Source organism: Biomphalaria glabrata, chromosome 12 (assembly GCF_947242115.1).
Source record: "Biomphalaria glabrata chromosome 12, xgBioGlab47.1, whole genome shotgun sequence".
NCBI lineage: Eukaryota > Metazoa > Mollusca > Gastropoda > Planorbidae > Biomphalaria > Biomphalaria glabrata.
The window spans coordinates 4,344,815-4,367,900 of NC_074722.1; the positions used below are offsets into that span (position 1 = coordinate 4,344,815).

General features: G+C 35.2%; 1 protein-coding gene across 4 annotated transcripts in view; it reads left to right on the forward strand.

Annotated features, from left to right (window-relative positions):
* Positions 1-23,086, forward strand: part of LOC106068275 (dynein axonemal heavy chain 8-like) — a 124,255-nt gene that overhangs the window by 56,329 nt on the left and 44,840 nt on the right. For all 4 annotated transcript variants that reach the window (XM_056006295.1, XM_056006296.1, XM_056006297.1 and 1 more), the window contains exons 34-49: positions 397-560; positions 2,800-2,902; positions 3,604-3,708; positions 3,995-4,156; positions 5,026-5,250; positions 6,696-6,868; positions 7,999-8,177; positions 9,521-9,708; positions 10,064-10,150; positions 10,411-10,518; positions 12,161-12,295; positions 13,701-13,862; positions 18,062-18,308; positions 19,960-20,201; positions 20,957-21,097; positions 22,548-22,785. In XM_056006295.1, the coding sequence (XP_055862270.1) occupies positions 397-560; positions 2,800-2,902; positions 3,604-3,708; positions 3,995-4,156; positions 5,026-5,250; positions 6,696-6,868; positions 7,999-8,177; positions 9,521-9,708; positions 10,064-10,150; positions 10,411-10,518; positions 12,161-12,295; positions 13,701-13,862; positions 18,062-18,308; positions 19,960-20,201; positions 20,957-21,097; positions 22,548-22,785 (2,659 nt within the window). The remainder of the gene's footprint in view (positions 1-396; positions 561-2,799; positions 2,903-3,603; positions 3,709-3,994; positions 4,157-5,025; positions 5,251-6,695; positions 6,869-7,998; positions 8,178-9,520; positions 9,709-10,063; positions 10,151-10,410; positions 10,519-12,160; positions 12,296-13,700; positions 13,863-18,061; positions 18,309-19,959; positions 20,202-20,956; positions 21,098-22,547; positions 22,786-23,086) is intronic.

A 23,086-nucleotide genomic window follows, 5' to 3' on the forward strand; every position in this document is an offset into this window, starting at 1 on the left:
ACTAACTTTTTGAAAATTGTTATGTCTAGCAATACCACAAAGCTTAAATAGGATTAAATTCTTTTTTGTATCTTTCACCTAGGGTTCAAATGAATTGTGTGTTTATCTGTCCTTAACTGCATTCTTATTGAAAATGTTGCATTTTAATTTCTTTGTAAAATGTTTTTCATGTTTCGGATGTTCCTTCAGAGTCGAAGATAATTTACTCCTTAGTCCAAACCTCCCTATGGATGATGGGGAATGGGAGAGGGCAGGGTTTGAACCCAGGACCATCGATAAGCCCGAATGCCAGTCCAGACAGCCAATTTTATGCATTAAAATGTAATTTTAAATTCTGTGTCTTGTATTTTCTTATATATATATATATATATATCAATTAACTTCTTTGTGTTTAAGGAGTCCAAACGTTTCTCTGCCATAGACAAGTCCTGGTTGAAGATCATGCAAAGAGCTCATGAGAATGACAATGTCATATCTTGTTGTGCAGGGGACGACATGATGATTCAGATACTGCCACACCTGTTTGAACAACTGGAGCTGTGTCAGAAGTCTCTCACAGGGTAAGGAGGAAACATAGACACTGTCTAGTCTGCAAGACGTATTGACTTGGGCTGAACCTACCTCTGAATCAGCTGTAGTCAGCAGTAGTTCAAAGCAGAAGTGGAACTAACTGCAGTTGGATATTTACTTTTACATGCATAGTTCTTGATGTTGGTTGTTAAACACTGTACTGTATAAAGAGATGCTGACTGCATCACACTAGAAGTTGTTGGATCTCTCATATTAAAAACTGCTGACTGCATCACACTAGAAGTTGTTGGATCTCTCATATTAAAAACTGCTGACTGTATCACACTAGAAGTTGTTGAATCTCTCATATTAAAAACTGCTGACTGTATCATATTAAAACATTCTTTTGGATACTTGTAAGGGAAGTAAAAAGTTGTGAATTAAGAATATGTAGTCTTATTCTATATGTAATTAAGAATATGTAATCTTATTCTATATGTAGTTAAGAATATGTAATCTTATTCTATATGTAGTTAAGAATATGTAATCTTATTCTATATGTAATTAAGAATATGTAATCTTATTCTATATGTAATTAAGAATATCTAGTCTTATTCTATATGTAATTAAGAATATGTAGTCTTATTCTATATGTAATTAGGAATATGTAGTCTTATTCTATATGTAGTTAAGAATATGTAATCTTATTCTATATGTAATTAAGAATATGTAATCTTATTCTATATGTAATTAAGAATATCTAGTCTTATTCTATATGTAATTAAGAATATGTAGTCTTATTCTATATGTAATTAGGAATATGTAGTCTTATTCTATATGTAATTAAAAATATGTAATCTTATTCTATATGTAGTTAAGAATATGTAATCTTATTCTATATGTAATTAAGAATATGTAATCTTATTCTATATGTAATTAAGAATATGTAATCTTATTCTATATGTAATTAAGAATATGTAGTCTTATTCTATATGTAATTAACAATATGTAGTCTTATTCTATATGTAATTAAGAATATGTAGTCTTATTCTATATGTAATTAACAATATGTAGTCTTATTCTATATGTAATTAGGAATATGTAGTCTTATTCTATATGTAGTTAAGAATATGTAATCTTATTCTATATGTAATTAAGAATATGTAATCTTATTCTATATGTAATTAAGAATATCTAGTCTTATTCTATATGTAATTAAGAATATGTAGTCTTATTCTATATGTAATTAGGAATATGTAGTCTTATTCTATATGTAGTTAAGAATATGTAATCTTATTCTATATGTAATTAAGAATATGTAATCTTATTCTATATGTAATTAAGAATATCTAGTCTTATTCTATATGTAATTAAGAATATGTAGTCTTATTCTATATGTAATTAGGAATATGTAGTCTTATTCTATATGTAATTAAGAATATGTAATCTTATTCTATATGTAGTTAAGAATATGTAATCTTATTCTATATGTAATTAACAATATGTAATCTTATTCTATATGTAATTAAGAATATGTAGTCTTATTCTATATGTAATTAAGAATATGTAGTCTTATTCTATATGTAATTAACAATATGTAGTCTTATTCTATATGTAATTAACAATATGTAGTCTTATTCTATATGTAAGCACAAACAAATTCATACAAACGCTCCTTTTTTAGTGCTATTAAAGCCTGGAACAGGTTATTTGAATCAGCCCGGAAAACCAATGACTTAACAGAGTTTAAGTCTGTCTATAACATGCAGAACTAGATCAACACATTTACATGGATAGGCCAAGCACACAATTATTTTCTCTTAAGAACAAACATCTGTAATTGATAAGTTTCAATAATAGTAGTAAACAGTCTAGCAATAAGTTCCTCTTGCAGACATTGCAATCTATAGGGCAGATGATTTTAAAGGTCGTTTCTGTGTCCCATGGTTAACAAGAGTATCATGTGACCAGCACCACGACGAACCACCTTTCCTTTCCCCAACTAATGTGAGGTACTCAATGGAGATGGGTGGACTCAGAGGTACCCAAAGATCCCAAAATTAAAAATTCCAGGACTTGAACCTGAGACCCTCTGGTTTGAAAGCCAAACACTGACACCCATAAAGTGAGATCCAACTGACAGTAATTCTTCTCTATGACCTTGAACTACAACCTTTGTGCTCTGCATTGTGTAGCCAGTTTTCAAAAGTGGCCTCTCTTATTAAGTGTTTTCTAAACTGAATCATCTGCTGCTTGTTCAAGGCTGACTGAACTTATGATTTCTTACAGGTACTTGGAGAAGAAAAGACTTTTATTCCCCAGATTTTTCTTTGTGTCTGATCCAGCACTGCTGGAAATATTGGGACAAGCCAGTGATTGTCACACTATTCAGGTTTGGCATAGTTAATTATGTGTCACTGTTTAGTTGATGAGGGAAAGCATAATGTTTATAGAGATTTAAGTAATATACTGAAATAATTCTTCAGTAAATGTAAAGTTTCTTTATTAAGCCTTTAAAAATCCTTGGCTAGTCTAAAGTAAAAGTTTACCAGTTTCTATGTCTCATTATTGATTACTTTACACATTGTGAATTAGTATCTCATATGTATTATGTTGACAGTATAGTTCTCCTTTAATTTAGGCCTTGCGATCTTTAGTTCATAAAGAAAATTTTGTTCTATTAAGTTTCTAAGGCAGTTATAGAAAATTCTCTAAATGTCCCATAGGGCCATTAAAGAAAAGTAAAGTTCTTCTTTCAGACCATGTGGTCTATGGGGCAGTTGATGTAAAGATCATCTGTTTCTGTGGCCCACGGGTAATGAAGGTGTCATGTGCCCAGCACAATGACCAACTGCCTTTGCTTTTCCCCAAATAATGTCAGGTGCTGGGTGGACTCACAGGCACCCAAATATCTCAAAATTAAAATCTCCTTCACTAGGAGTCAAACCTTGGTTTGGAAGCCAAGTGCTTTACTGGTCAGCCACTATGCCTCCTTGAGAGTATACACCACGTTAACAATATTCCTTTTTGTGTCCCATTTTTTTGTGGCTTCTCCTTTTTGTAACGTATGCAAATGTTCCATTTGTTTTTTAGGCTCACCTTCTTGGTCTGTTTGATAACATCAAGTCTGTAGAGTTTCATGAGAAAGTGTATGACCTCATTATCACTTGTATTTCCAGGGAAGGAGAAAAAATTGCTGTAAATCTATACGAATTATTAATATAGTTATAAACGAAGATTTTTTTTCTTCAAATTGTTATAGAATTGCAAAACACGTCTCATTTTTTAATTCAAACTTTTAGGTAACATATTGTAGATAATACAACCACTGTATACATTTCCATTTTATTCAAGCCTTGATCTCCATATGTGAAAAGAAATGCAATGCCAATCTAATAAGTCATGAATAATTACCATTGCTAAAATCAGAAATTAGATAAACTGTTAAGAAGTCAGTGAGTCACCTGTGAGACCTACATTCCAGCTGGACAAACCAGTCAAGTGTGAGCACAATGTTGAGATATGGCTGGACATACTTATGAATGAGCAGCAAAGTTCCCTCCATATCATTATACGAGACGCTTACCGCAGCATCACCAGCCCAGACTATGACCTGTATACGTTCCTCAGTCATTTCCCAGCCCAGGTAAGTCATGAAATGAAACATTCAGACATGGCAGACCTACCACAGCCAAGCTAATGTCACTTTGATTGTAAGCATAGACTGTCATTTGGTTTGTGCAGCCATATATCTTTTTTTTTAAACAAAGCTTATATCTACTCACTCTGTCTGTCTGGTACATTATTATTCCCAGTTCCAATTCTCGGATCAAATTGAAACTGAATGATTATTCATTCTCATAGACAATACATGAATCAATCACAAAATTTACCAATAGTAACTAAATAATTTTGTTTTTATATAAAAAATGGGAGATTGCAGAATATATATATATATATATATATATATCATATATATGGCAGTAATTGTGTTGTTCTTCTCTTATTTATGCTTTGTCTTTAAAAAAGAATTTTTTAAAGTCATTCCACCATCTATACCTACTGTTTCTATAGGTCATGTTGTAGATAGTTTGTTGTTCTTTTTTAATAATGTATGCTAATTAATTGAATTACATATATATTAATCTAAACCAGTGGTTCCAAAATTTTTTCTTTAACGGAACACTTCGCACATTCTGAGTATTTATCTTACTTAATATGGAGATGAATCGAAAATATAACAGAGGTTAATTCAGGAGGTGGCCCATTCGTTAATTTTTCCAGTAGTTTGTGGAACACCTATTCAGGCCTCGTGGAACACTTTGTTTCCGCAGAACACAGTTTGTGAAGCAGTGATCTAAACACAAAAACTCTTTATAAAAATTACTCTCTTAATTTTTTGTTTCTTTCTGAAAACTTAAGCAAGTAGAATGCCTTCTTAAGGCGTACACCCTGCCCTGTATAATTATGCATATTTTGAATTATAAAGTACAGTTACACATTGATGAATTTCAGGTTGGCTTGCTGGGCATACAGTTCCTTTGGACTAAAACTGCAGAAGAAGCTTTGAAAGGGGCCAAGTTTGATAGGAAGTTTATGATCAACGCCAACAATTTCTTCATGCTCCTCCTGAATATGCTGATTGCTAAGACTACCGAGAACCTGACCGCCATGGACCGTGTGAAATACGAGACATTAATCACTATCCACGTCCACCAGAGAGACATATTTGATGACCTGGTAGATATCTAACTGTTTCTTTACTTGTGGTTTTAATCATTTATTAAGACAAAGAAACTAGGATTAGAAAGAGAGTTTGTTTTCACACAAATTTAAAGTGGCCCTCTAAAGGCCCTACCAGTCATCTGTCAACACAATCGCAGACTCTTTGGCCAACCAGGGAGGGCAAATTCCACCCACTGATCAGGCTGTAAGCTTTCATCAAGCCCTGGCTATAATACAAAAAACAGAAATGGAAAAGTGGTTTGAGTGCTGGGACAAGTCCCAAAAAGCCCGTGGAGTCTGGGAGCGCATGAGGCGCCCTGACCGCACTTCCCTGTGGTGGAGGCTGTCCAGGCCTGAGCAAGCTATTATAGCACAGTGCAGGACAGGCCACTGTCCTGTTGGCTCATATTTCTCGCGGCTATGGCCAAATTTTGATTCACGGTGCCCCCGCTGCGGGGAAGAAGAGGAAACCGTGCCTCATATTCTGTTTGACTGCCCCAGACTTGCTGATCTCCATCTCGACAGGTCTGGGAAACCCAAAATTCTCGACCTGTATGGCGACATTTATGCACTACGCAAGACAGCAGGGTTTCTGTCCAGTGCTTTTGCAAGAGAGGATTTGAGCCTCTCAAGCCCTCACTCTAATGGAGTTTGATGAAGATGATGATCTGTTTGGTAAGCATTGCAGGTAAAATGGCAGGTTTGTTAGTCATAAAAAATATATAAAATACCCTTTGTTAACATGATCTGCCCTGTTTTTACTATTAATATTATATAGTTTTTAAAATGGTGTTGTTTTAATAAAAAAAAATAGCTTGCATGTTTAATTTTAAAAAAAAAAAAATGGTTTCCTTTCAGATGATAAAAAGTGGCTTTTGCAACTTAACTTTGCAATTTGCAAATTTTCATGTAATTGGATTTCAATATTTTTTCTAGTTATTGAAATCTAAAGCAGCTTTTTAATCAATTCGTTTTTCAAAACTCAAAATTATAAAGCTTTTATAAAATAAAAAATGAAAAAAATGTCATCAGGTTACAAAGAACACTTTTTATAACAATTCTTTAATTATGATCAAATATCATTTTTATGACACTAATGTTTTTCCACTGAAGGAAAAACTTAATCAAGCAAAATATAAAAATATTTTTTTTTAAAAATATAAAAAAAGAGCGCTTATTTAAGGGAACAAACTGCACATTTACAGCCATATATTTCTATTCTGTAAGGTTTATTTCCTTTTTTCTTTGTCAAAACATTAATTACCTCTAATTAATTATTTATAATTATGCAAAGTTTCAACTGGATTAGAGAATGAAAAGTGGAAGAAATAACGTTTGCAAAAATTATACCAGACAGACGGAGTTAAGTTATGTAAAAATGCTCAGGAACCTTTTTTTTTAAATAGAATATAACTAATGTTCAGACTTTCTGTTGACTCAATATTTCCTTGTTACTTCAGACCAAACGCAATGTAAACTCTCCAGTAAACTTTGATTGGTTGAAGCAGGCCAGATTCTACTACAATGAGGAGGTTGATTTAGCAATCATTCGTATTACTGATGTGATGTTCACTTACCAGAATGAATACCTGGGGTGTACTGACAGGCTTGTTATCACACCACTAACTGACAGGTTCCTTTTTTTTTTTCTCATTTCTCTTCAATCTTTTGGTTGTTGACGTTTAACATATTGTTACGAATCTCACTATCCAGGCTCTCTGCAAACTGCACCATACACCACCAATGTAAAGAACTTGACAACTCAGGGCTCCAAAGAAACGTAACGCTTTAATAGTTGAATAAATAACAGCCAATACTGTACAATTGGCAACACGTACACTGTACAAATATCTCTCCTGTTAATAGCCGTACCGCCGTATCAACTTTTGCACTGGCCTCTCCGTCTCGTTCGGGCTTGCACTGGGTTCAACAGTTCAGGACTGACTTCACACACTAGGCTCGTTGTGTTGGACTCGATCGCAGACCAAGATTAAGACGCCAGTCGTCTCAACTGTACTTGACAGTACGCCGCACTGAACTGTCGTAATACTCCGTACAGAACCACACCATTGAACTGTGCTGTAGTCGACCGTGTTCTGAACCCCTGTCTTGAACCTTCTGTCATGAACCTTCTGTCGTGAACCGTGCTGTATTGAGCCCCTTTTCTCAACCGTCTTGATTGCGACACCTCCGCTCTTATATAGGGTCCCTACTGGCCTTCTCGAACCGGACAGAACGCCACTTGACGTTTCTAGGTGGTCAGATGACTACAACACTCCTGAGCTCTGTTCACGACGTCGATCCTTCCCGAACTGTCGTGTTGACACTCGTCTCAGCTGACCGTCGTAACTCGTCGCGGTTGACTCGCTTGTCTAGCACTGGACTGGGGCTATTTGCGTCGGTTGACTACACTCACACCACTACCCCCATCTGTGCCACCACCAGGTTTATAACAATATTCAAGCTTTATATACTAGGTTGGACAAAGATTCAAAACTTTTGTTTTAATAATCAAAAGCTTTATTGACTAGGTCTGGCTAAAATTCAAAACTTTTGTTTAATAATCAAAAGCTTTATTGACTAGGTCTGGCTAAAATTCAAAACTTTTGTTTAATAATCAAAAGCTTTATTGACTAGGTTTGGCTAAAAATCAGAACTTTTGTTTTAATAATCAAAAGCTTTATTGACTAGGTCTGGCTAAGATTCAGAACTTCTGTTTTAATAACCATTCAGACACTTTATTGATGCTCTCTTTCCTGACAGGTGTTATATAACATTAGCTCAGGCTCTCTGGATGTCACTGGGTGGAGCCCCAGCTGGACCTGCAGGCACTGGAAAGACAGAGACCACTAAAGATATGGGCAGGTGTCTTGGGAAATATGTTGTTGTCTTCAACTGTTCTGACCAAATGGATTTCCGAGGCCTCGGACGCATCTATAAAGGTGATAATTGTAATGTGTTTATCTGCAAGATCAAGTTGGATTAGCTCATGACAGTTTCAATAGTTGGATAGACTGAGTTGCCATGTCCGTTTTCAAATACAGCTGCAGCTAAGTAACTCAAATTGACCTTTTAGCTGAAAATTCAATAGTTTATAAAGAAACTTTTGTGCTGTTAAGTTTCTAAGACAGGTAAAATATTTCTCTACATGTCTCATAATGCCATTAAAGAAAATTAACGTTCCCCTTTCAGACCTTGTGGTATCTAGGGCAGATGATGTTAAGGTCCTCTGTTTCTGTGGCCTATGGTTAATGAGGGTGTCATGTGGTCAGCTCAACATCAACCATCTTTACTTTTCCCAAACTAATGTCAGGTACCCATTAGAGCTGGGTGGACTCAGAGGCGCCCTAAACATCCTGAAATTAAAAATCCAGTCTTCACTAGCATTTGAACCTGGGACCACTGGTTTGGAAGCCAAGTACTTTACAACGCTCCTCCATAGGGCCATTACCAAACCCCTTAAATTTTCCCCAACTGATGTCATATACCTTTTTGAGCTTTGTAATTTCAAAATGTTCAGCAGTCATGGGGCCTTTTAAACTGATTCAAAATAAACATAGTAAAAGCAAAGTACCCCTTTCAGACCTTACAATCTACAGGCCATCTGTTTCTATACCTAATGCTTAATGAGGGTGTCATGTTGCCAGAACAGAGGCCAACCACCTATACTTTTTCCAACAAATGTCGGGTACCTGTTAAGTGGATTCTGGGGCCTCCTAAAAATCCCAAAGTTCAAAATCCAAGTTTCACTGAACCTAGTACCTCCTCAGTTTTAAAGCCTATCACTTTACCACTCAGCCACCATGCCCCACAAATGAATACTTATACATATATATATATATATTGTTAAGGCCTCCGCGCGGTGTTGATTCTTGGCAATATGTCTAGTGTAGATCTGACTGGAAGTAACACTGAACTCAACTACTTCAGTAACACCGGCGAAAGGCCGAAACAATCAAATATGTAGTCGACGCTGATATGTTGTTCTATAAAGATATTTAATACTCAAGAAGGGAATCGTCCGATGTCAGCTATGTCCGTAAATCCGTATATCTATTGTACTCAAGTCTACTACTCTACAAGAAGCGTCTTCTTTTTAGTGTCGCTTAGAGCGTTCTTGTTTTTTAACCAACTTTATGTCATCGTCGCTAAGTAAAACTTTACCCTATTCCCGAAACAAATAACTAATTCCTAATCATGTCATAACAATATATATATATATATATATATATATATATTTATATATACTGAATAATTTGAAATCAAAATAAACAACTACCAACAGGACTTGCTCAGTCAGGTGCCTGGGGCTGTTTTGATGAGTTCAACCGTATTGAGCTGCCTGTCCTGTCAGTGGCCGCCCAACAGATTTACATCGTGTTGAATGCCAAGAAAGACAAGAAGAAAGAATTTATCTTCACAGACGGCGACAGAGTTCTGCTGAATCCTGAATTTGGTATCTTCTTAACTATGGTAATAATTTTTTTTTTATGTAGCAAATTAATGTTCTTAGTGTTAATCTTAACAATTATTATTTTTTGTTATATTGCTATTCAACATGGTAAATAGTTCTTTGGTGACCTGTGGTTATGAAATGGTGTTCTCATTAGATGAACAGGCTGACCATATACTGACCAAAGCAAGGGAGGCAATGACCAGAAATGACCAGTGTTGGTTCCTATTCTGTTGATGTGTTTTAGGAATGTGATAGGGAAACTCATTTTAATTGATAACGGCAGTGTTATTCTTTCTTATTTAATTCTATTTCAAAAATATGCATAGCATTTTCTTTTGTTTTACTTTTCATTGCATTTCTTTTGTTGCCTAGAATCCTGGCTATGCTGGAAGACAGGAATTGCCAGAAAATTTGAAAATTATGTTTCGAACTGTTTCTATGATGGTGCCAGATAGGCAGGTTGGTGAATTTCATTGTGCATATTTTTATATTTTTTTCTGCTTTATCACATTTTTAAACTTCCTTATGGTAGCATTATTTAATAAATACTCAAGATTTTTTAATTTATAAATGAAATATTATAATACTTTATATTCACAAATATATATATTCACCTTATATATTCAAGTCTCTTTTTTTTTAATCAGTGTTTGATTGTTTCCTTTGTACAGTGTAGTATTGTTTTCATTTGTCTCTTTACATATCCATTTGTTGACTAGATAATCATGAGAGTCAAACTTGCATCCTGTGGTTTTATTGAAAACATAATCCTAGCCCAGAAGTTTTATACTTTATACAAGTTGTGTGAGGAGCAGCTGTCAAAACAGGTGAGTCTTTAGAGTGTATAGTTTGTGTCTAAGTACATTGTGACTGAAGCCAGTGTGTCCAGAGAGTCTTTAAAAATAACTGTATAGTTTGTGTCTAAGTACATTGTGTCTGAAGCCAGTGTGTCCAGACAGTCTTTAAAAATAACTGTATAGTTTGTGTCTAAGTACATTGTGTCTGAAGCCAGTGTGTTCAGAGAGTCTTTAAAAATAACTGTATAGTTTGTGTCTAAGTACATTGTGTCTGAAGCCAGTGTGTCCAGAGAGTCTTTAAAAATAACTGTATAGTTTGTGTCTAAGTACATTGTGTCTGAAGCCAGTGTGTCCAGAGAGTCTTTAAAAATAACTGTATAGTTTGTGTCTAAGTACATTGTGTCTGAAGCCAGTGTGTCCAGAGAGTCTTTAAAAATAACTGTATAGTTTGTGTCTAAGTACATTGTGTCTGAAGCCAGTGTGTCCAGAGAGTCTTTAAAAATAACTGTATAGTTTGTGTCTAAGTACATTGTGTCTGAAGCCAGTGTGTCCAGAGAGTCTTTAAAAATAACTAAGTCATTGATTAAGGATAAGTGCAGTATTTCGCATGTCCACACAAACCCCAGTTGTGGCCTCTTCAGCTGTGTCTGTCAGAGGCCATCAGCTGTCAACATCCCAGTGAGGGCAAAGGGGTGTGGTGGCTGTGTGGCTAAATGCTTGGCTTTCAAACTTAGGGATTTCAGGTTTGAATCTGGGTGAAGAGTGGGATTTAGAATTTCTGGATTTTTAGGATGCCACTAAATCTAGCAAACTCTAGTGGGTGCCTTACATTATCTGGGAAAAGTAAAGGTGGTTGGTAGTTGTGCTGGCCATGACACTCTACTTAGAAACAGATGACCTTTACATTATTATTTACAAATGTGCCAGAGTTGATCTTTGACCTTCCAGAAGGCACCTCTATAATACCATCCTCCTTAAGTTTTGCAGAAGATCGCCTTAGGCATGCAGTCATCCTTTATGTGGGATGGGTATTCTACCAATCACAGTACCATAATGTGGGTGTTCTTCATGTGGGCTAGGTTTCCTACCCATCATCTCCATAATGGGCATACAATGGCACAACTACCTTACAAATAAAAACATTCTGCCGTGTGGACTGTAAAGAAGCAAAAACTTTAACAAGTAGTAGTTTTCACATTAAAACATAGTGTTTATATAGATATTGTTAACTAGAAATGCTACACTTGATAACCTTAAACAACCTCAACACAATAACACATTCATGAGTGAATTTATTTACACACTTTGTCAACACACATGACACATAACATTCTAACATTCACTTCCTTAGTCAAGGGGGCTCATTCAAGATACTCATTTAAACAATGTATATAAACTTGAAAGTTGCCCTGTTACAATTTAGTAAATTATTTTGCATTCTGTCTTGTTTTAAAAGGGAAATAGCATAGAAATAATTGAGATGATTTTAGGAAAGCTTAAGATCTATTTTATCTTAATATTGCCTAACTTTTGGCCAAAGCCAAATGTTAAAGCTACTTTCATTTTAAAATATAATGTAGTAGTCAAATCAAGTCTTACGATTTAAAAATTTTTGTTAAAGTCTTTCCTGTTAAATTATTTGAAGTTTGTATTCAATTTTATTCTCATCAAGGTACACTACGATTTTGGGCTTCGTAATATTTTGTCTGTCCTGAGAACTTTGGGTGCAGAGAAGAGGTCAAGGCCAGAAGACACGGAGACAACCATTGTAATGAGAGTACTTCGTGATATGAACTTGTCCAAACTGGTAGGCCAAATTAATTGAACAGTCCAAACTTGTAGACCAAATAAAAAGGAGAGCAAAAACTAGTAGTTTCAAATTAATGAGAAACTTCAAACTGGTAGGCCAAACTAATAGAAGAGTGCAAACTGGTAGGCCAAATGAATGGGAGATTCCAAACAGGAAGGACAAATTAATAAAAAAGCATTTGTTGTAAGTTGAAAAAAAAATTTAATTGTCTAAATCAACCAGATCTATCAGTAATGTTTTAATGCCTTATAACCTTTTTTTTATGAAGTTGGTTGGAACTTACTTTGATTTGTCTTTCCACCTAGAAAAATGCCAGTAGTAACAACAACAACAAAAATACCTAGGTGCTATTATAAAAGAAAGACTATCATGGAATCCCAATATTGATGAAACTATTTAAAAAATTAAACAAAGTATTTGGGTTTATTAAAAGAAATTTCTACAAATCAAATAAGAACATAAAACTGAAATGTTTTTTACGCCAGCTCAAGAAAACATTAGGAAACTAAAATAGAGCAGTTAAATTCATAACAAATGAATATTCACATTTGATTACAATAACCCCTTTAGTAAAATCACTAATTTTAGAAACCCTTCAGAATAGAAGACTTCAAAGTGAAATAGCAATCATACATAAAACACTGAATCATAATCTTCAAATACAAAAACAAAAACTAAAAACATAATCAGAAAGACACAAAGATAAAGGCACATTCCTTATACCATAATCTAGGACAAATTTGTACAAATGCTCCTTCTGTCCTAGTGCTATTAGAGCATTGAATAGGTGGCAGGAGTCAGCCATGAAAACCAATGACTTGGCAGAATTTAAGACTGATTATCATGCATGACCAGATGGACCTAGAAGGACATAAAACATGATCATCTTTCTTTTTGAAGTCATGTCTGTTTTTCATAAGATAAGAAACAATTTCATTAATTTGAAGTTTTTTTTAAATGTCAAATAATCCAGTTGTTGGATCCATTATTACCCATAATTCTCTTTGAGAAATGACTACTTGTAAATGTCAAATAATCCAGTTGTTGGATCCATTATTACCCATAATTCTCTTTGAGAAATGACTACTTGTAAATGTCAAATAATCCAGTTGTTGGATCCATTATTACCCATAATTCTCTTTGAGAAATGACTACTTGTAAATGTCAAATAATCCAGTTTTGGATCCATTATTACCCATAATTCTCTTTGAGAAATGACTACTTGTAAATGTCAAATAATCCAGTTGTTGGATCCATTATTACCTATTATTCTCTTTGAGAAATGACTACGTTTTTTATTTAAGCGTTATCAATTTTTGACTGATTTCTTATCTTATAAATTAAAGACGTTCCTTGAAAAGAGAAGATTACCTTGACTACTACTAGACTTTTAATTGAACAGGTTGATGAGGATGAGCCCCTATTTCTGAGTTTAATTTCTGACCTGTTTCCTGGCATAAGTCTGGACAGTGCCTCTTACCTCGATCTGCAGTCAGTTTTAGCTACACAAATTAATGAAGCACAGCTCATTAATTATGAATCCTGGAATTTAAAAATTGTTCAGGTAGTTATCTTTTTTGTCTTAAATTGTTGTATAACAAATAATACTTTATGTCAACAAACATAATGTAGGCTGTGTGATAACATTTCAAACATAAAAACAAAAGAGATAAAATGACAAACTGATCTAAAAAAAAGTTTTGAACAGATAAATCTTAATATTCTTCTTGAATGTAGTGAAGCATGTTGTCTGAGATCAATGGGGAGTGAGTTCCAAACCTTTGGTCCTTGTACTGAAAAAGCCTGTGAACCATAACTTTTTAGGGAGAAATGTGGCGCCACTAGAAGCATTGAGTTCATGGAGCTCAGGGCTCTCTGAGGGAGATATGGTGTGATAAGGTGACTAAGGTACAAGGGCCTTTATTTATTATAGATAGACACTGATGCAAAGTGTGGCCACCTTGTAGTCAATTCTTGCTTTCATAGGAAGCCAATGGAGTGTGTGCAATAGAGAAGTATTGGAATCTCGTCTTGTTTTTTGTAGGACTAATTGTGCAGAGTTGTTATGATTTCACTGCAGTTTGGCAATTTTTGTCATCCCCTATACCTGGAGGGCATTCCCCTATTCCTCTATACCAGTGATGCCCAACCTATTTCAAGCTGCGGGCCATTTTAATTTCCAACACTAGTGTCGCGGGCCATATGATAAAAAAAAGATACAAAAACTTAATGAAATTGACCTGAAACTATTTTATTTCAAACCCGAGGATGTAGTACTTACATTGAATTATTCGGATAGTTGAATTTTCTCTTTACACTTCAAACAATGGCGTAAGTTCTGTTTATATTTTGTTGTTCTTGTTTTTAAAAACAGCCAGACTTTCTTTAAAAAAAAACAAACATGTTAGCTAGCAATGGCACGACATGGCCTAAATTGTGCCGATGTGCCTCAAATCAACAAATCAAATCAAGCTAGCAATGGTATCATGTTGTACAAAAAAGTAAAGATCCGTTCACTTTTCCTAGTAGGTTCTATAGTCCTATTTCATGAACTTTTAAATGTTAAATGCCTTGGTAGTAATCCATTAGAAAAACAACGAGGGCCCTAACGTTGGTAAAGATACACTTTGAGGGGGAATTTTCTATATTTTGTGCCGACGTTTCAGCGGGCCAGAAGGAAGGACATTGCATGCCAGATCTGGCCTGTGGGCCGTATTTTGGGCATCACTACTCTATACAATCACAAAAGAAAATAAACACAACAATTTGATTGTCAAAAACTTAGGAAAACCCACTTGTGGCAGATAATAGAGTCGCACTCCAAACACAACTAACTGTGTGTAACATTGGAAAAGGACAATGAAAACCCTAACATTAATGACCTATGGGAGAAAATAAAACATACTATTAGAAGAGCAGCAGATGAGGAAGTCGGATTTCAGCAGAAGAACAGGAGAATAAGATGATATGATGAATGCAGACATGTTAGAGAAGAGAAAAAACAATGCTTGCATGATAATGCTACAGAAAGACACCAGAAACACAATGACAGCAAAACATATGAAGCAAGAAGAAGGGCCAAGAAAGTTGTGAGAAAAAAAAAAAAGAATTGGGAAAATCCAAGATCTCTCACTTTGAAGACTTAGCCAGAGAAGCAAGAGTGGGCAATGTGCGAGGAATGTACATGAAAATTAAAGATGAAAAGAATGGATTTCAAGGTGTGTGAACAGAGATGGTGAGATCATTATAGAAACAGCAGGGTAATGGTGAGATCATTATAGAAACAGCAGCGTAATGGAGAGATGGTGAGATCATTATAGGGTAATGGAGAGATGGTGAGATCATTATAGAAACAGCAGGGTAATGGAGAGATGGTGAGATCATTATAGAAACAGCAGGGTAATGGAGAGATGGTGAGATCATTATAGAAACAGCAGGGTAATGGTGAGATCATTATAGAAACAGCAGGGTAATGGAGAGATGGTGAGATCATTATAGAAACAGCAGGGTAATGGAGAGATGGTGAGATCATTATAGGGTAATGGAGAGATGGTGAGATCATTATAGAAACAGCAGGGTAATGGTGAGATCATTATAGAAACAGCAGGGTAATGGTGAGATCATTATAGAAACAGCAGGGTAATGGTGAGATCATTATAGAAACAGCAGGGTAATGGAGAGATGGTGAGATCATTATAGAAACAGCAGGGTAATGGAGAGATGGTGAGATCATTATAGAAACAGCAGGGTAATGGAGAGATGGACTGAATACTTTCAGGAGTTCCTCAAGTCAACTGATGATGGTGAACAGCCCCAGGGAGGAACGGATCCTCCAGTACACCCCCTCCCCCAACACTGAATAAAACATTAGAAATAATTAGAACAATGAAGAACAACAAAGCACCAAATTACATCAGAACCAATTAAATATGGAGGACAAGGCCAACATTACCAAACACATGAACTGATATTGAGACACCAACTGATATTGAGACACCAACTGATATTGAGACACCAACTGATATTGAGACACCAACTGATATTGAGACACCAACTGATATTGAGACACCAACTGATATTGAGACACCAACTGATATTGAGACACCAACTGATATTGAGACACCAACTGATATTGAGACACCAACTGATATTGAGACACCAACTGATATTGAGACACCAACTGATATTGAGACACCAACTGATATTGAGACACCAACTGATATTGAGACACCAACTGATATTGAGACACCAACTGATATTGAGACACCAACTGATATTGAGACACCAACTGATATTGAGACACCAACTGATATTGAGACACCAACTGATATTGAGACACCAACTGATATTGAGACACCAACTGATATTGAGACACCAACTGATATTGAGACACCAACTGATATTGAGACACCAACTGATATTGAGACACCAACTGATATTGAGACACCAACTGATATTGAGACACCAACTGATATTGAGACACCAACTGATATTGAGACACCAACTGATATTGAGACACCAACTGATATTGAGACACCAACTGATATTGAGACACCAACTGATATTGAGACACCAACTGATATTGAGACACCAACTGATATTGAGACACCAACTGATATTGAGACACCAACTGATATTGAGACACCAACTGATATTGAGACACCAACTGATATTGAGACACCAACTGATATTGAGACACCAACTGATATTGAGACACCAACTGATATTGAGACACCAACTGATATTGAGACACCAACTGATATTGAGACACCAACTGATATTGAGACACCAACTGATATTGAGACACCAACTGATATTGAGACACCAACTGATATTGAGACACCAACTGATATTGAGACACCAACTGATATTGAGACACCAACTGATATTGAGACACCAACTGATATTGAGACACCAACTGATATTGAGACACCAACTGATATTGAGACACCAACTGATATTGAGACACCAACTGATATTGAGACACCAACTGATATTGAGACACCAACTGATATTGAGACACCAACTGATATTGAGACACCAACTGATATTGAGACACCAACTGATATTGAGACACCAACTGATATTGAGACACCAACTGATATTGAGACACCAACTGATATTGAGACACCAACTGATATTGAGACACCAACTGATATTGAGACACCAACTGATATTGAGACACCAACTGATATTGAGACACCAACTGATATTGAGACACCAACTGATATTGAGATACCAACTGATATTGAGATACCAACTGATATTGAGACACCAACTGATATTGAGATACCAACTGATATTGAGACACCAACTGATATTAAGAGTTTAGGAAGAAGAAGTAATACCAACAGAATGGGAAACAGCACTTATAAGCCAAATACACAAAAAAAGGATCCAAACTAAATTGTTGTAATTACAGAGGAATCTCTTTTTTTATTGTAAGGTACATGATACTAACTAAGCTAATTACTAGGACTTGGAAAGTATGCAGAAGAAATCCGAGGTGACTATCAATGGGGTTTCAGACATAATAGATCCACAACTAATCACATTTTCACATTTTTTACATAAGGCTTGAGAAATAAAAATAAAATTCTTTTAACTGAAAGCTCTTTTTTATTGCGAAAAAAATGTTTGCCAGTTAAATCTCCAGTAAGGTCTCTAACAAGATAGGATGTAATTGGAATTCATTTATTAATAAATTAAATATACAAACCTTTTATCTCTCTGGTGATATTTTGGAGCATTTTTTCTTGTTAGCTATTTGAGACCCAACGTGTAAGACATGGCATCATGACCCTGGGTCCAACTGGCACAGGTAAAACATGCTGCATACGAATGCTTATGAAGGCCATGACTGAACTAGGCAACCCCCACAGAGAGATGAGAATGAATCCCAAGGCCATCACTGCCCCTCAGATGTTTGGTAGGTTAGACGCGGCCACCAATGACTGGACAGATGGCATATTTTCCACACTCTGGAGGAGAACACTTAAAATTAAAAAAGGTAAAAAAAAAATGATAAACTAGTCAGTGTGATTACTGTCAGAGTAACATTCCTGAATATTAGAAGCAATAGTCAGTGTCATTACTGTCAGAGTAACATTCCTGAATATTAGAAGCAATAGTCAGTGTCATTACTGTCAGAGTAACATTCCTGAATATTAGAAGCAATAGTCAGTGTCATTACTGTCAGAGTAACATTCCTGAATATTAGAAGCAATAGTCAGTGTGATTACTGTCAGAGTAACATTCCTGAATATTAGAAGCAATAGTCAGTGTCATTACTGTCAGAGTAACATTCCTGAATATTAGAAGCAATAGTCAGTGTCATTACTGTCAGAGTAACATTCCTGAATATTAGAAGCAATAGTCAGTGTCATTACTGTCAGAGTAACATTCCTGAATATTAGTAGCAATAGTCAGTGTCATTACTGTCAGAGTAACATTCCTGAATATTAGAAGCAATAGTCAGTGTCATTACTGTCAGAGTAACATTCCTGAATATTAGTAGCAATAGTCAGTGTCATTACTGTCAGAGTAACATTCCTGAATATTAGTAGCAATAGTCAGTGTCATTACTGTCAGAGTAACATTCCTGAATATTAGTCGAAATGTAACTAGGGACTGAAAAACTCAGTTCTTAAGAAAATCGGTTAAAACAATACACATTGCTACAGTTATAATTCCAACTTGATGCTCCCAGCTGCCTCACTGGGAGCAGCTACCCCAGCCTCAAATTGGGCAGCCCCACCCCCATTCCCCTTATAGATAAGTGCTGCTTTGTCACTGTCTGTCTGCTCTAATAATTGCTTAGAGCTTAAAATGAAATTGACAACAAGTACTGAGTTCATGTTTTTATACTATATGAAACTGCTCTGAATTTGAGCTATTTTGTTTACAAAGCTTATATCTACTCTGTCTGGCCAAAAGTTATTTCTACATCACCCCATCTCGGATCAAGCTGAAATTTAGCACATTTATTTCTTTTACCTGACAACACAAGAATCAATAAAAAAGAGTTAATAATAATCAATAAAACCAATTAATCAATTAACTATTGCTAATTAATTAATTTGTTTGCTATCTTGAACAAGGGTAAGAAATGGTACTTGACTGAAGTGGTGGTATAAGCTGAATTAGTCCCCTTTATATATTGGTGTCTGAGGCTTATTGACCACAAACATGAAATAGAAACAATAGATAACAATACAATCTTCCATGGTCTTAAACTCTTCGCTAGCGGAGTGGTTCTCAATTTGGCTTGAGAAGCCTGAGAAGGCTTTAGCTTTTGAGTTTTAATTCAGGTTGTTCCCCTTTTTTAAAAAATACATTTAAAAAGCCATCACCCAGATACCCTGTTCTTTCGTCCTCTTTCCACCATAGGACAATAGTTTACTGAGAAAGCTAAAAAGCATGAAATTGCATTAAACGAAAACAATTGGTAAAAAAATATTTCTAATCATGCAGATTTATTATTGTTAGACTAGATCTATTACAAATTTAATTAACAAGTTTTCAAATTAGACTTTACTTGAAACATTCAAAGTGGGAACAATTGTTTCAACCAAATCAAACCCACAAGAATGTTTTCTCAAGCTCTGTGCTTAACATTAGGAATAACATTGATATTGTCAGAGTATTCTCTAAACCTTTAGGCTCCCACGTTTGGCTAATTCTGGATGGCCCAGTGGATGCAGTGTGGATTGAGAACCTCAACTCTGTGCTGGATGACAACAAGACCCTGACCTTAGCCAACGGGGATCGCATCCCCATGTCTCCGACGTGTAAACTGATCTTTGAAGTGCACAACATTGACAATGCCTCACCTGCCACTGTCTCCAGAAATGGGATGATCTTCATGTCAAGCTCTGTGTTGCCATGGCTACCAATACTTCAGGTTGGGGTTTTTCAAATAAGTTTTATTGTTAGTTTTGTTTCCCCAATAAAATCTGGGATGAAAAAAAAAACTTTAAATTTTTTTTAATTTTTATTTACTTTTTGTACATTTCTATTGGACTTTCAAAATGATCACTTTGGGGCTTTATTAGGCACCTTTGAGTGGTATGGAAATCGTAAAAAAGGAATAATATTATTTTGCCTGATAATTTTTTTTTTATAAATTAAAATAGGAAGCACGATTGCTGAGCGGTAAAGCGCTGGCTTCCAAACCAACAGTCCCGGGTTTGAATCCTGGTGAAGACTGGGATTTTTTATTTCAGGATTTCACCCAGCTCTAATGGGTACGTGACATTAGTTGGGGAAAAGTAATGGTGGTTGGTTCTTGAGCTGGCCACATGTCACCCACGTTAATCGTGGGCCACAGAAACAGATTACCTTTACATCATCTGTCCTGAAGATAAATTAAGATTATTTATTAAGATAATAAGATAAATATTAATATTAAAATATAACAAGTTTTTTTTTTAACAGATCCTTTGAGATACTAATACAACACATTTGTTTGAAAAATTACTCAATACTTATTCCTAATTATTTATGTGCTTAATTTTTAATATTGAACTGAGTTTTTTTAAAAAAAAGCACATGAAAAACCTGAGATGCTTTCTTCATATTAATTTAAAATGATTTGTACATAATATATATATATATATATATATGACAATGCAAGCTCTAATGTTTGTATTCTAACAGGGTTGGCTGCTGAAAAGATCTGTTCATGAAAGAATGCTTTTGGTCCCATTGTTTGAGAGCCTGTATGATGACACTGAGCACTTCACTATTCTTCACACTGAAGCCAAAATGGAGGTGCACTCTTGTATAAAAATCAAGCAGGTATCAACTAATAATTAACTAATAATTAACTAATAATTAATACTATTATTCAATAGCAAAGTAAAAAAAAATCTTTAAAAAAAAAATGTAAGTATCAGTCAATGCATAAATGCAGTCAGATTTAATTTAATCTAAATCTTAACACTTCAGGCAATCTGTAATGACCCAAGGTTATGGTTGTGAGACCCTAATCCTGATATAATGTAAGGTAATGTGATAGGGGATGGGGGACGTAAAAGATAATTTTATTGGTTCAAACAAATGGAAATTAAGTTTGAGTACAATTGTGCACCTCAGCATAACAACTGTAAAAATAACAATATAGAATATGGAAATACAAACAACATTCACACACAACCAGCACTTTATGAATTAGGCTTCTATGTATTTCTTGGGATGACTGATGACCTTGCAACACTCGCTGTTTTGCATTCAGCCTACTAAATCTCATTTGTCAGAATTGTAATTTTATGTCTTGAAAACTCAAAATTGTATATCTTGATAATCATGAGCCTTTAATATTCTTTTTACATTATTAAAAAAAAAGGTAAAGCTTAGTGCAAAATTGGTAAGTGCAAGACCATTGAATGATTTATTACTGGAGGTGCGGTGGCTGACTGGATTTTTTATTTCAGGATCTTTAGGGTTACCTGATATTAGATGGGGAAAAGTAAAGGCCCTTGATTGTTGTGATGACCAGATGATATCCTGGGCGGGCCAAATAAACAGATGACCAAACATCATCTGCCCCATAGATTGCAAGGTCTAAAATGAAAACTTTACTTTTACAGGACTATCTTAAGTCAGCTTTTTGGGCTGTAGGCTCTTTTCAGTCTGTGCATAGGAAAAAGTGTGCTGCTGTTGTTTTTTCAGTTGTTTAGTTTTTCCATACAGTGTATTGGTTATGTTAGACTTTGGTGGTAGTAGGATCTGCTGAAGGTGGATTAAAATGGAGCAAGTTAAGATCGCACCTGTGGTTCCTGTGTTGCTACTAGGCAGTATTGCCAAATAGCCAGTTTATGGTTCATGATCTGGTCAGAACTTGTTTCTAATTTACCATATTTCTTTTAATGTTACATATCAAATCTATTAATCATTTGTAACAGTGTACAAGAATAGTTTATTAATAGTAAATAAATAAATGAATTAGAGTTTTTTTTATTGTGCTGCTTTCATGCTTATAGCATGCTCAGAGCGCTATGGCCCAATCTTATTAGTAGACCAGTGGGGGGAGGGGTATCTGGTAGAAGGTTTTCCGTGCTGCCTTTAGGTGCTCAGTAAACACAACTCTGCTCAAGTTGGGTGTTGAGCCCCCTACATAGGTAGCCACAAAGCTTCAAAATGTTAATATTGCATTATAGAAATGTAAGATTTTATCATTTAAAAATATAAAGCAAATGTACCAGTCAGCCACCATGTCCCCAGTAACAAGCTATGTATTTCTTCCAAGATGTGTGACCTGCTCCAAGGCCTGATCCCTGCCTCTATAGAGGACAAGAACAAACACTTTCATCCCAAGCACATGGATCATCTGTTTATCTTCTGTCTGATGTGGAGTCTTGGAGCACTTCTAGAGCTGGATGACAGAGTCAAAATGCAGGAGTTTCTGTTAAGACACAAATCTAAACTCAACTACCCAAAAATATGTGGAGAAGAAACTATATTTGAATATATGGTTGGACCTGAAGGTGAGCTCTCAGCCTTTGAACATTGATTCTCATCTTGTGAACATCTGTGTCCTCATTTTTCTACCCTAAAGTACTGATACTCTAAAAATAGTTTTAATTAAATGATGGTCCATTTGTCACTTCATGATTTTGCACTGCTTGCTTATCTTGTCGACACTTTCTTTGTTCTTTGAAAAAGAAGGACAATCATTCAATTACATGACATTTTTAAAACTTATTTCTAATTATTTTTTAAAAGACCCAGTCATGATAACAACAGATAAGTGTTAGACTTTTTACTCTTGTTTCTTTGTTAGAGGAC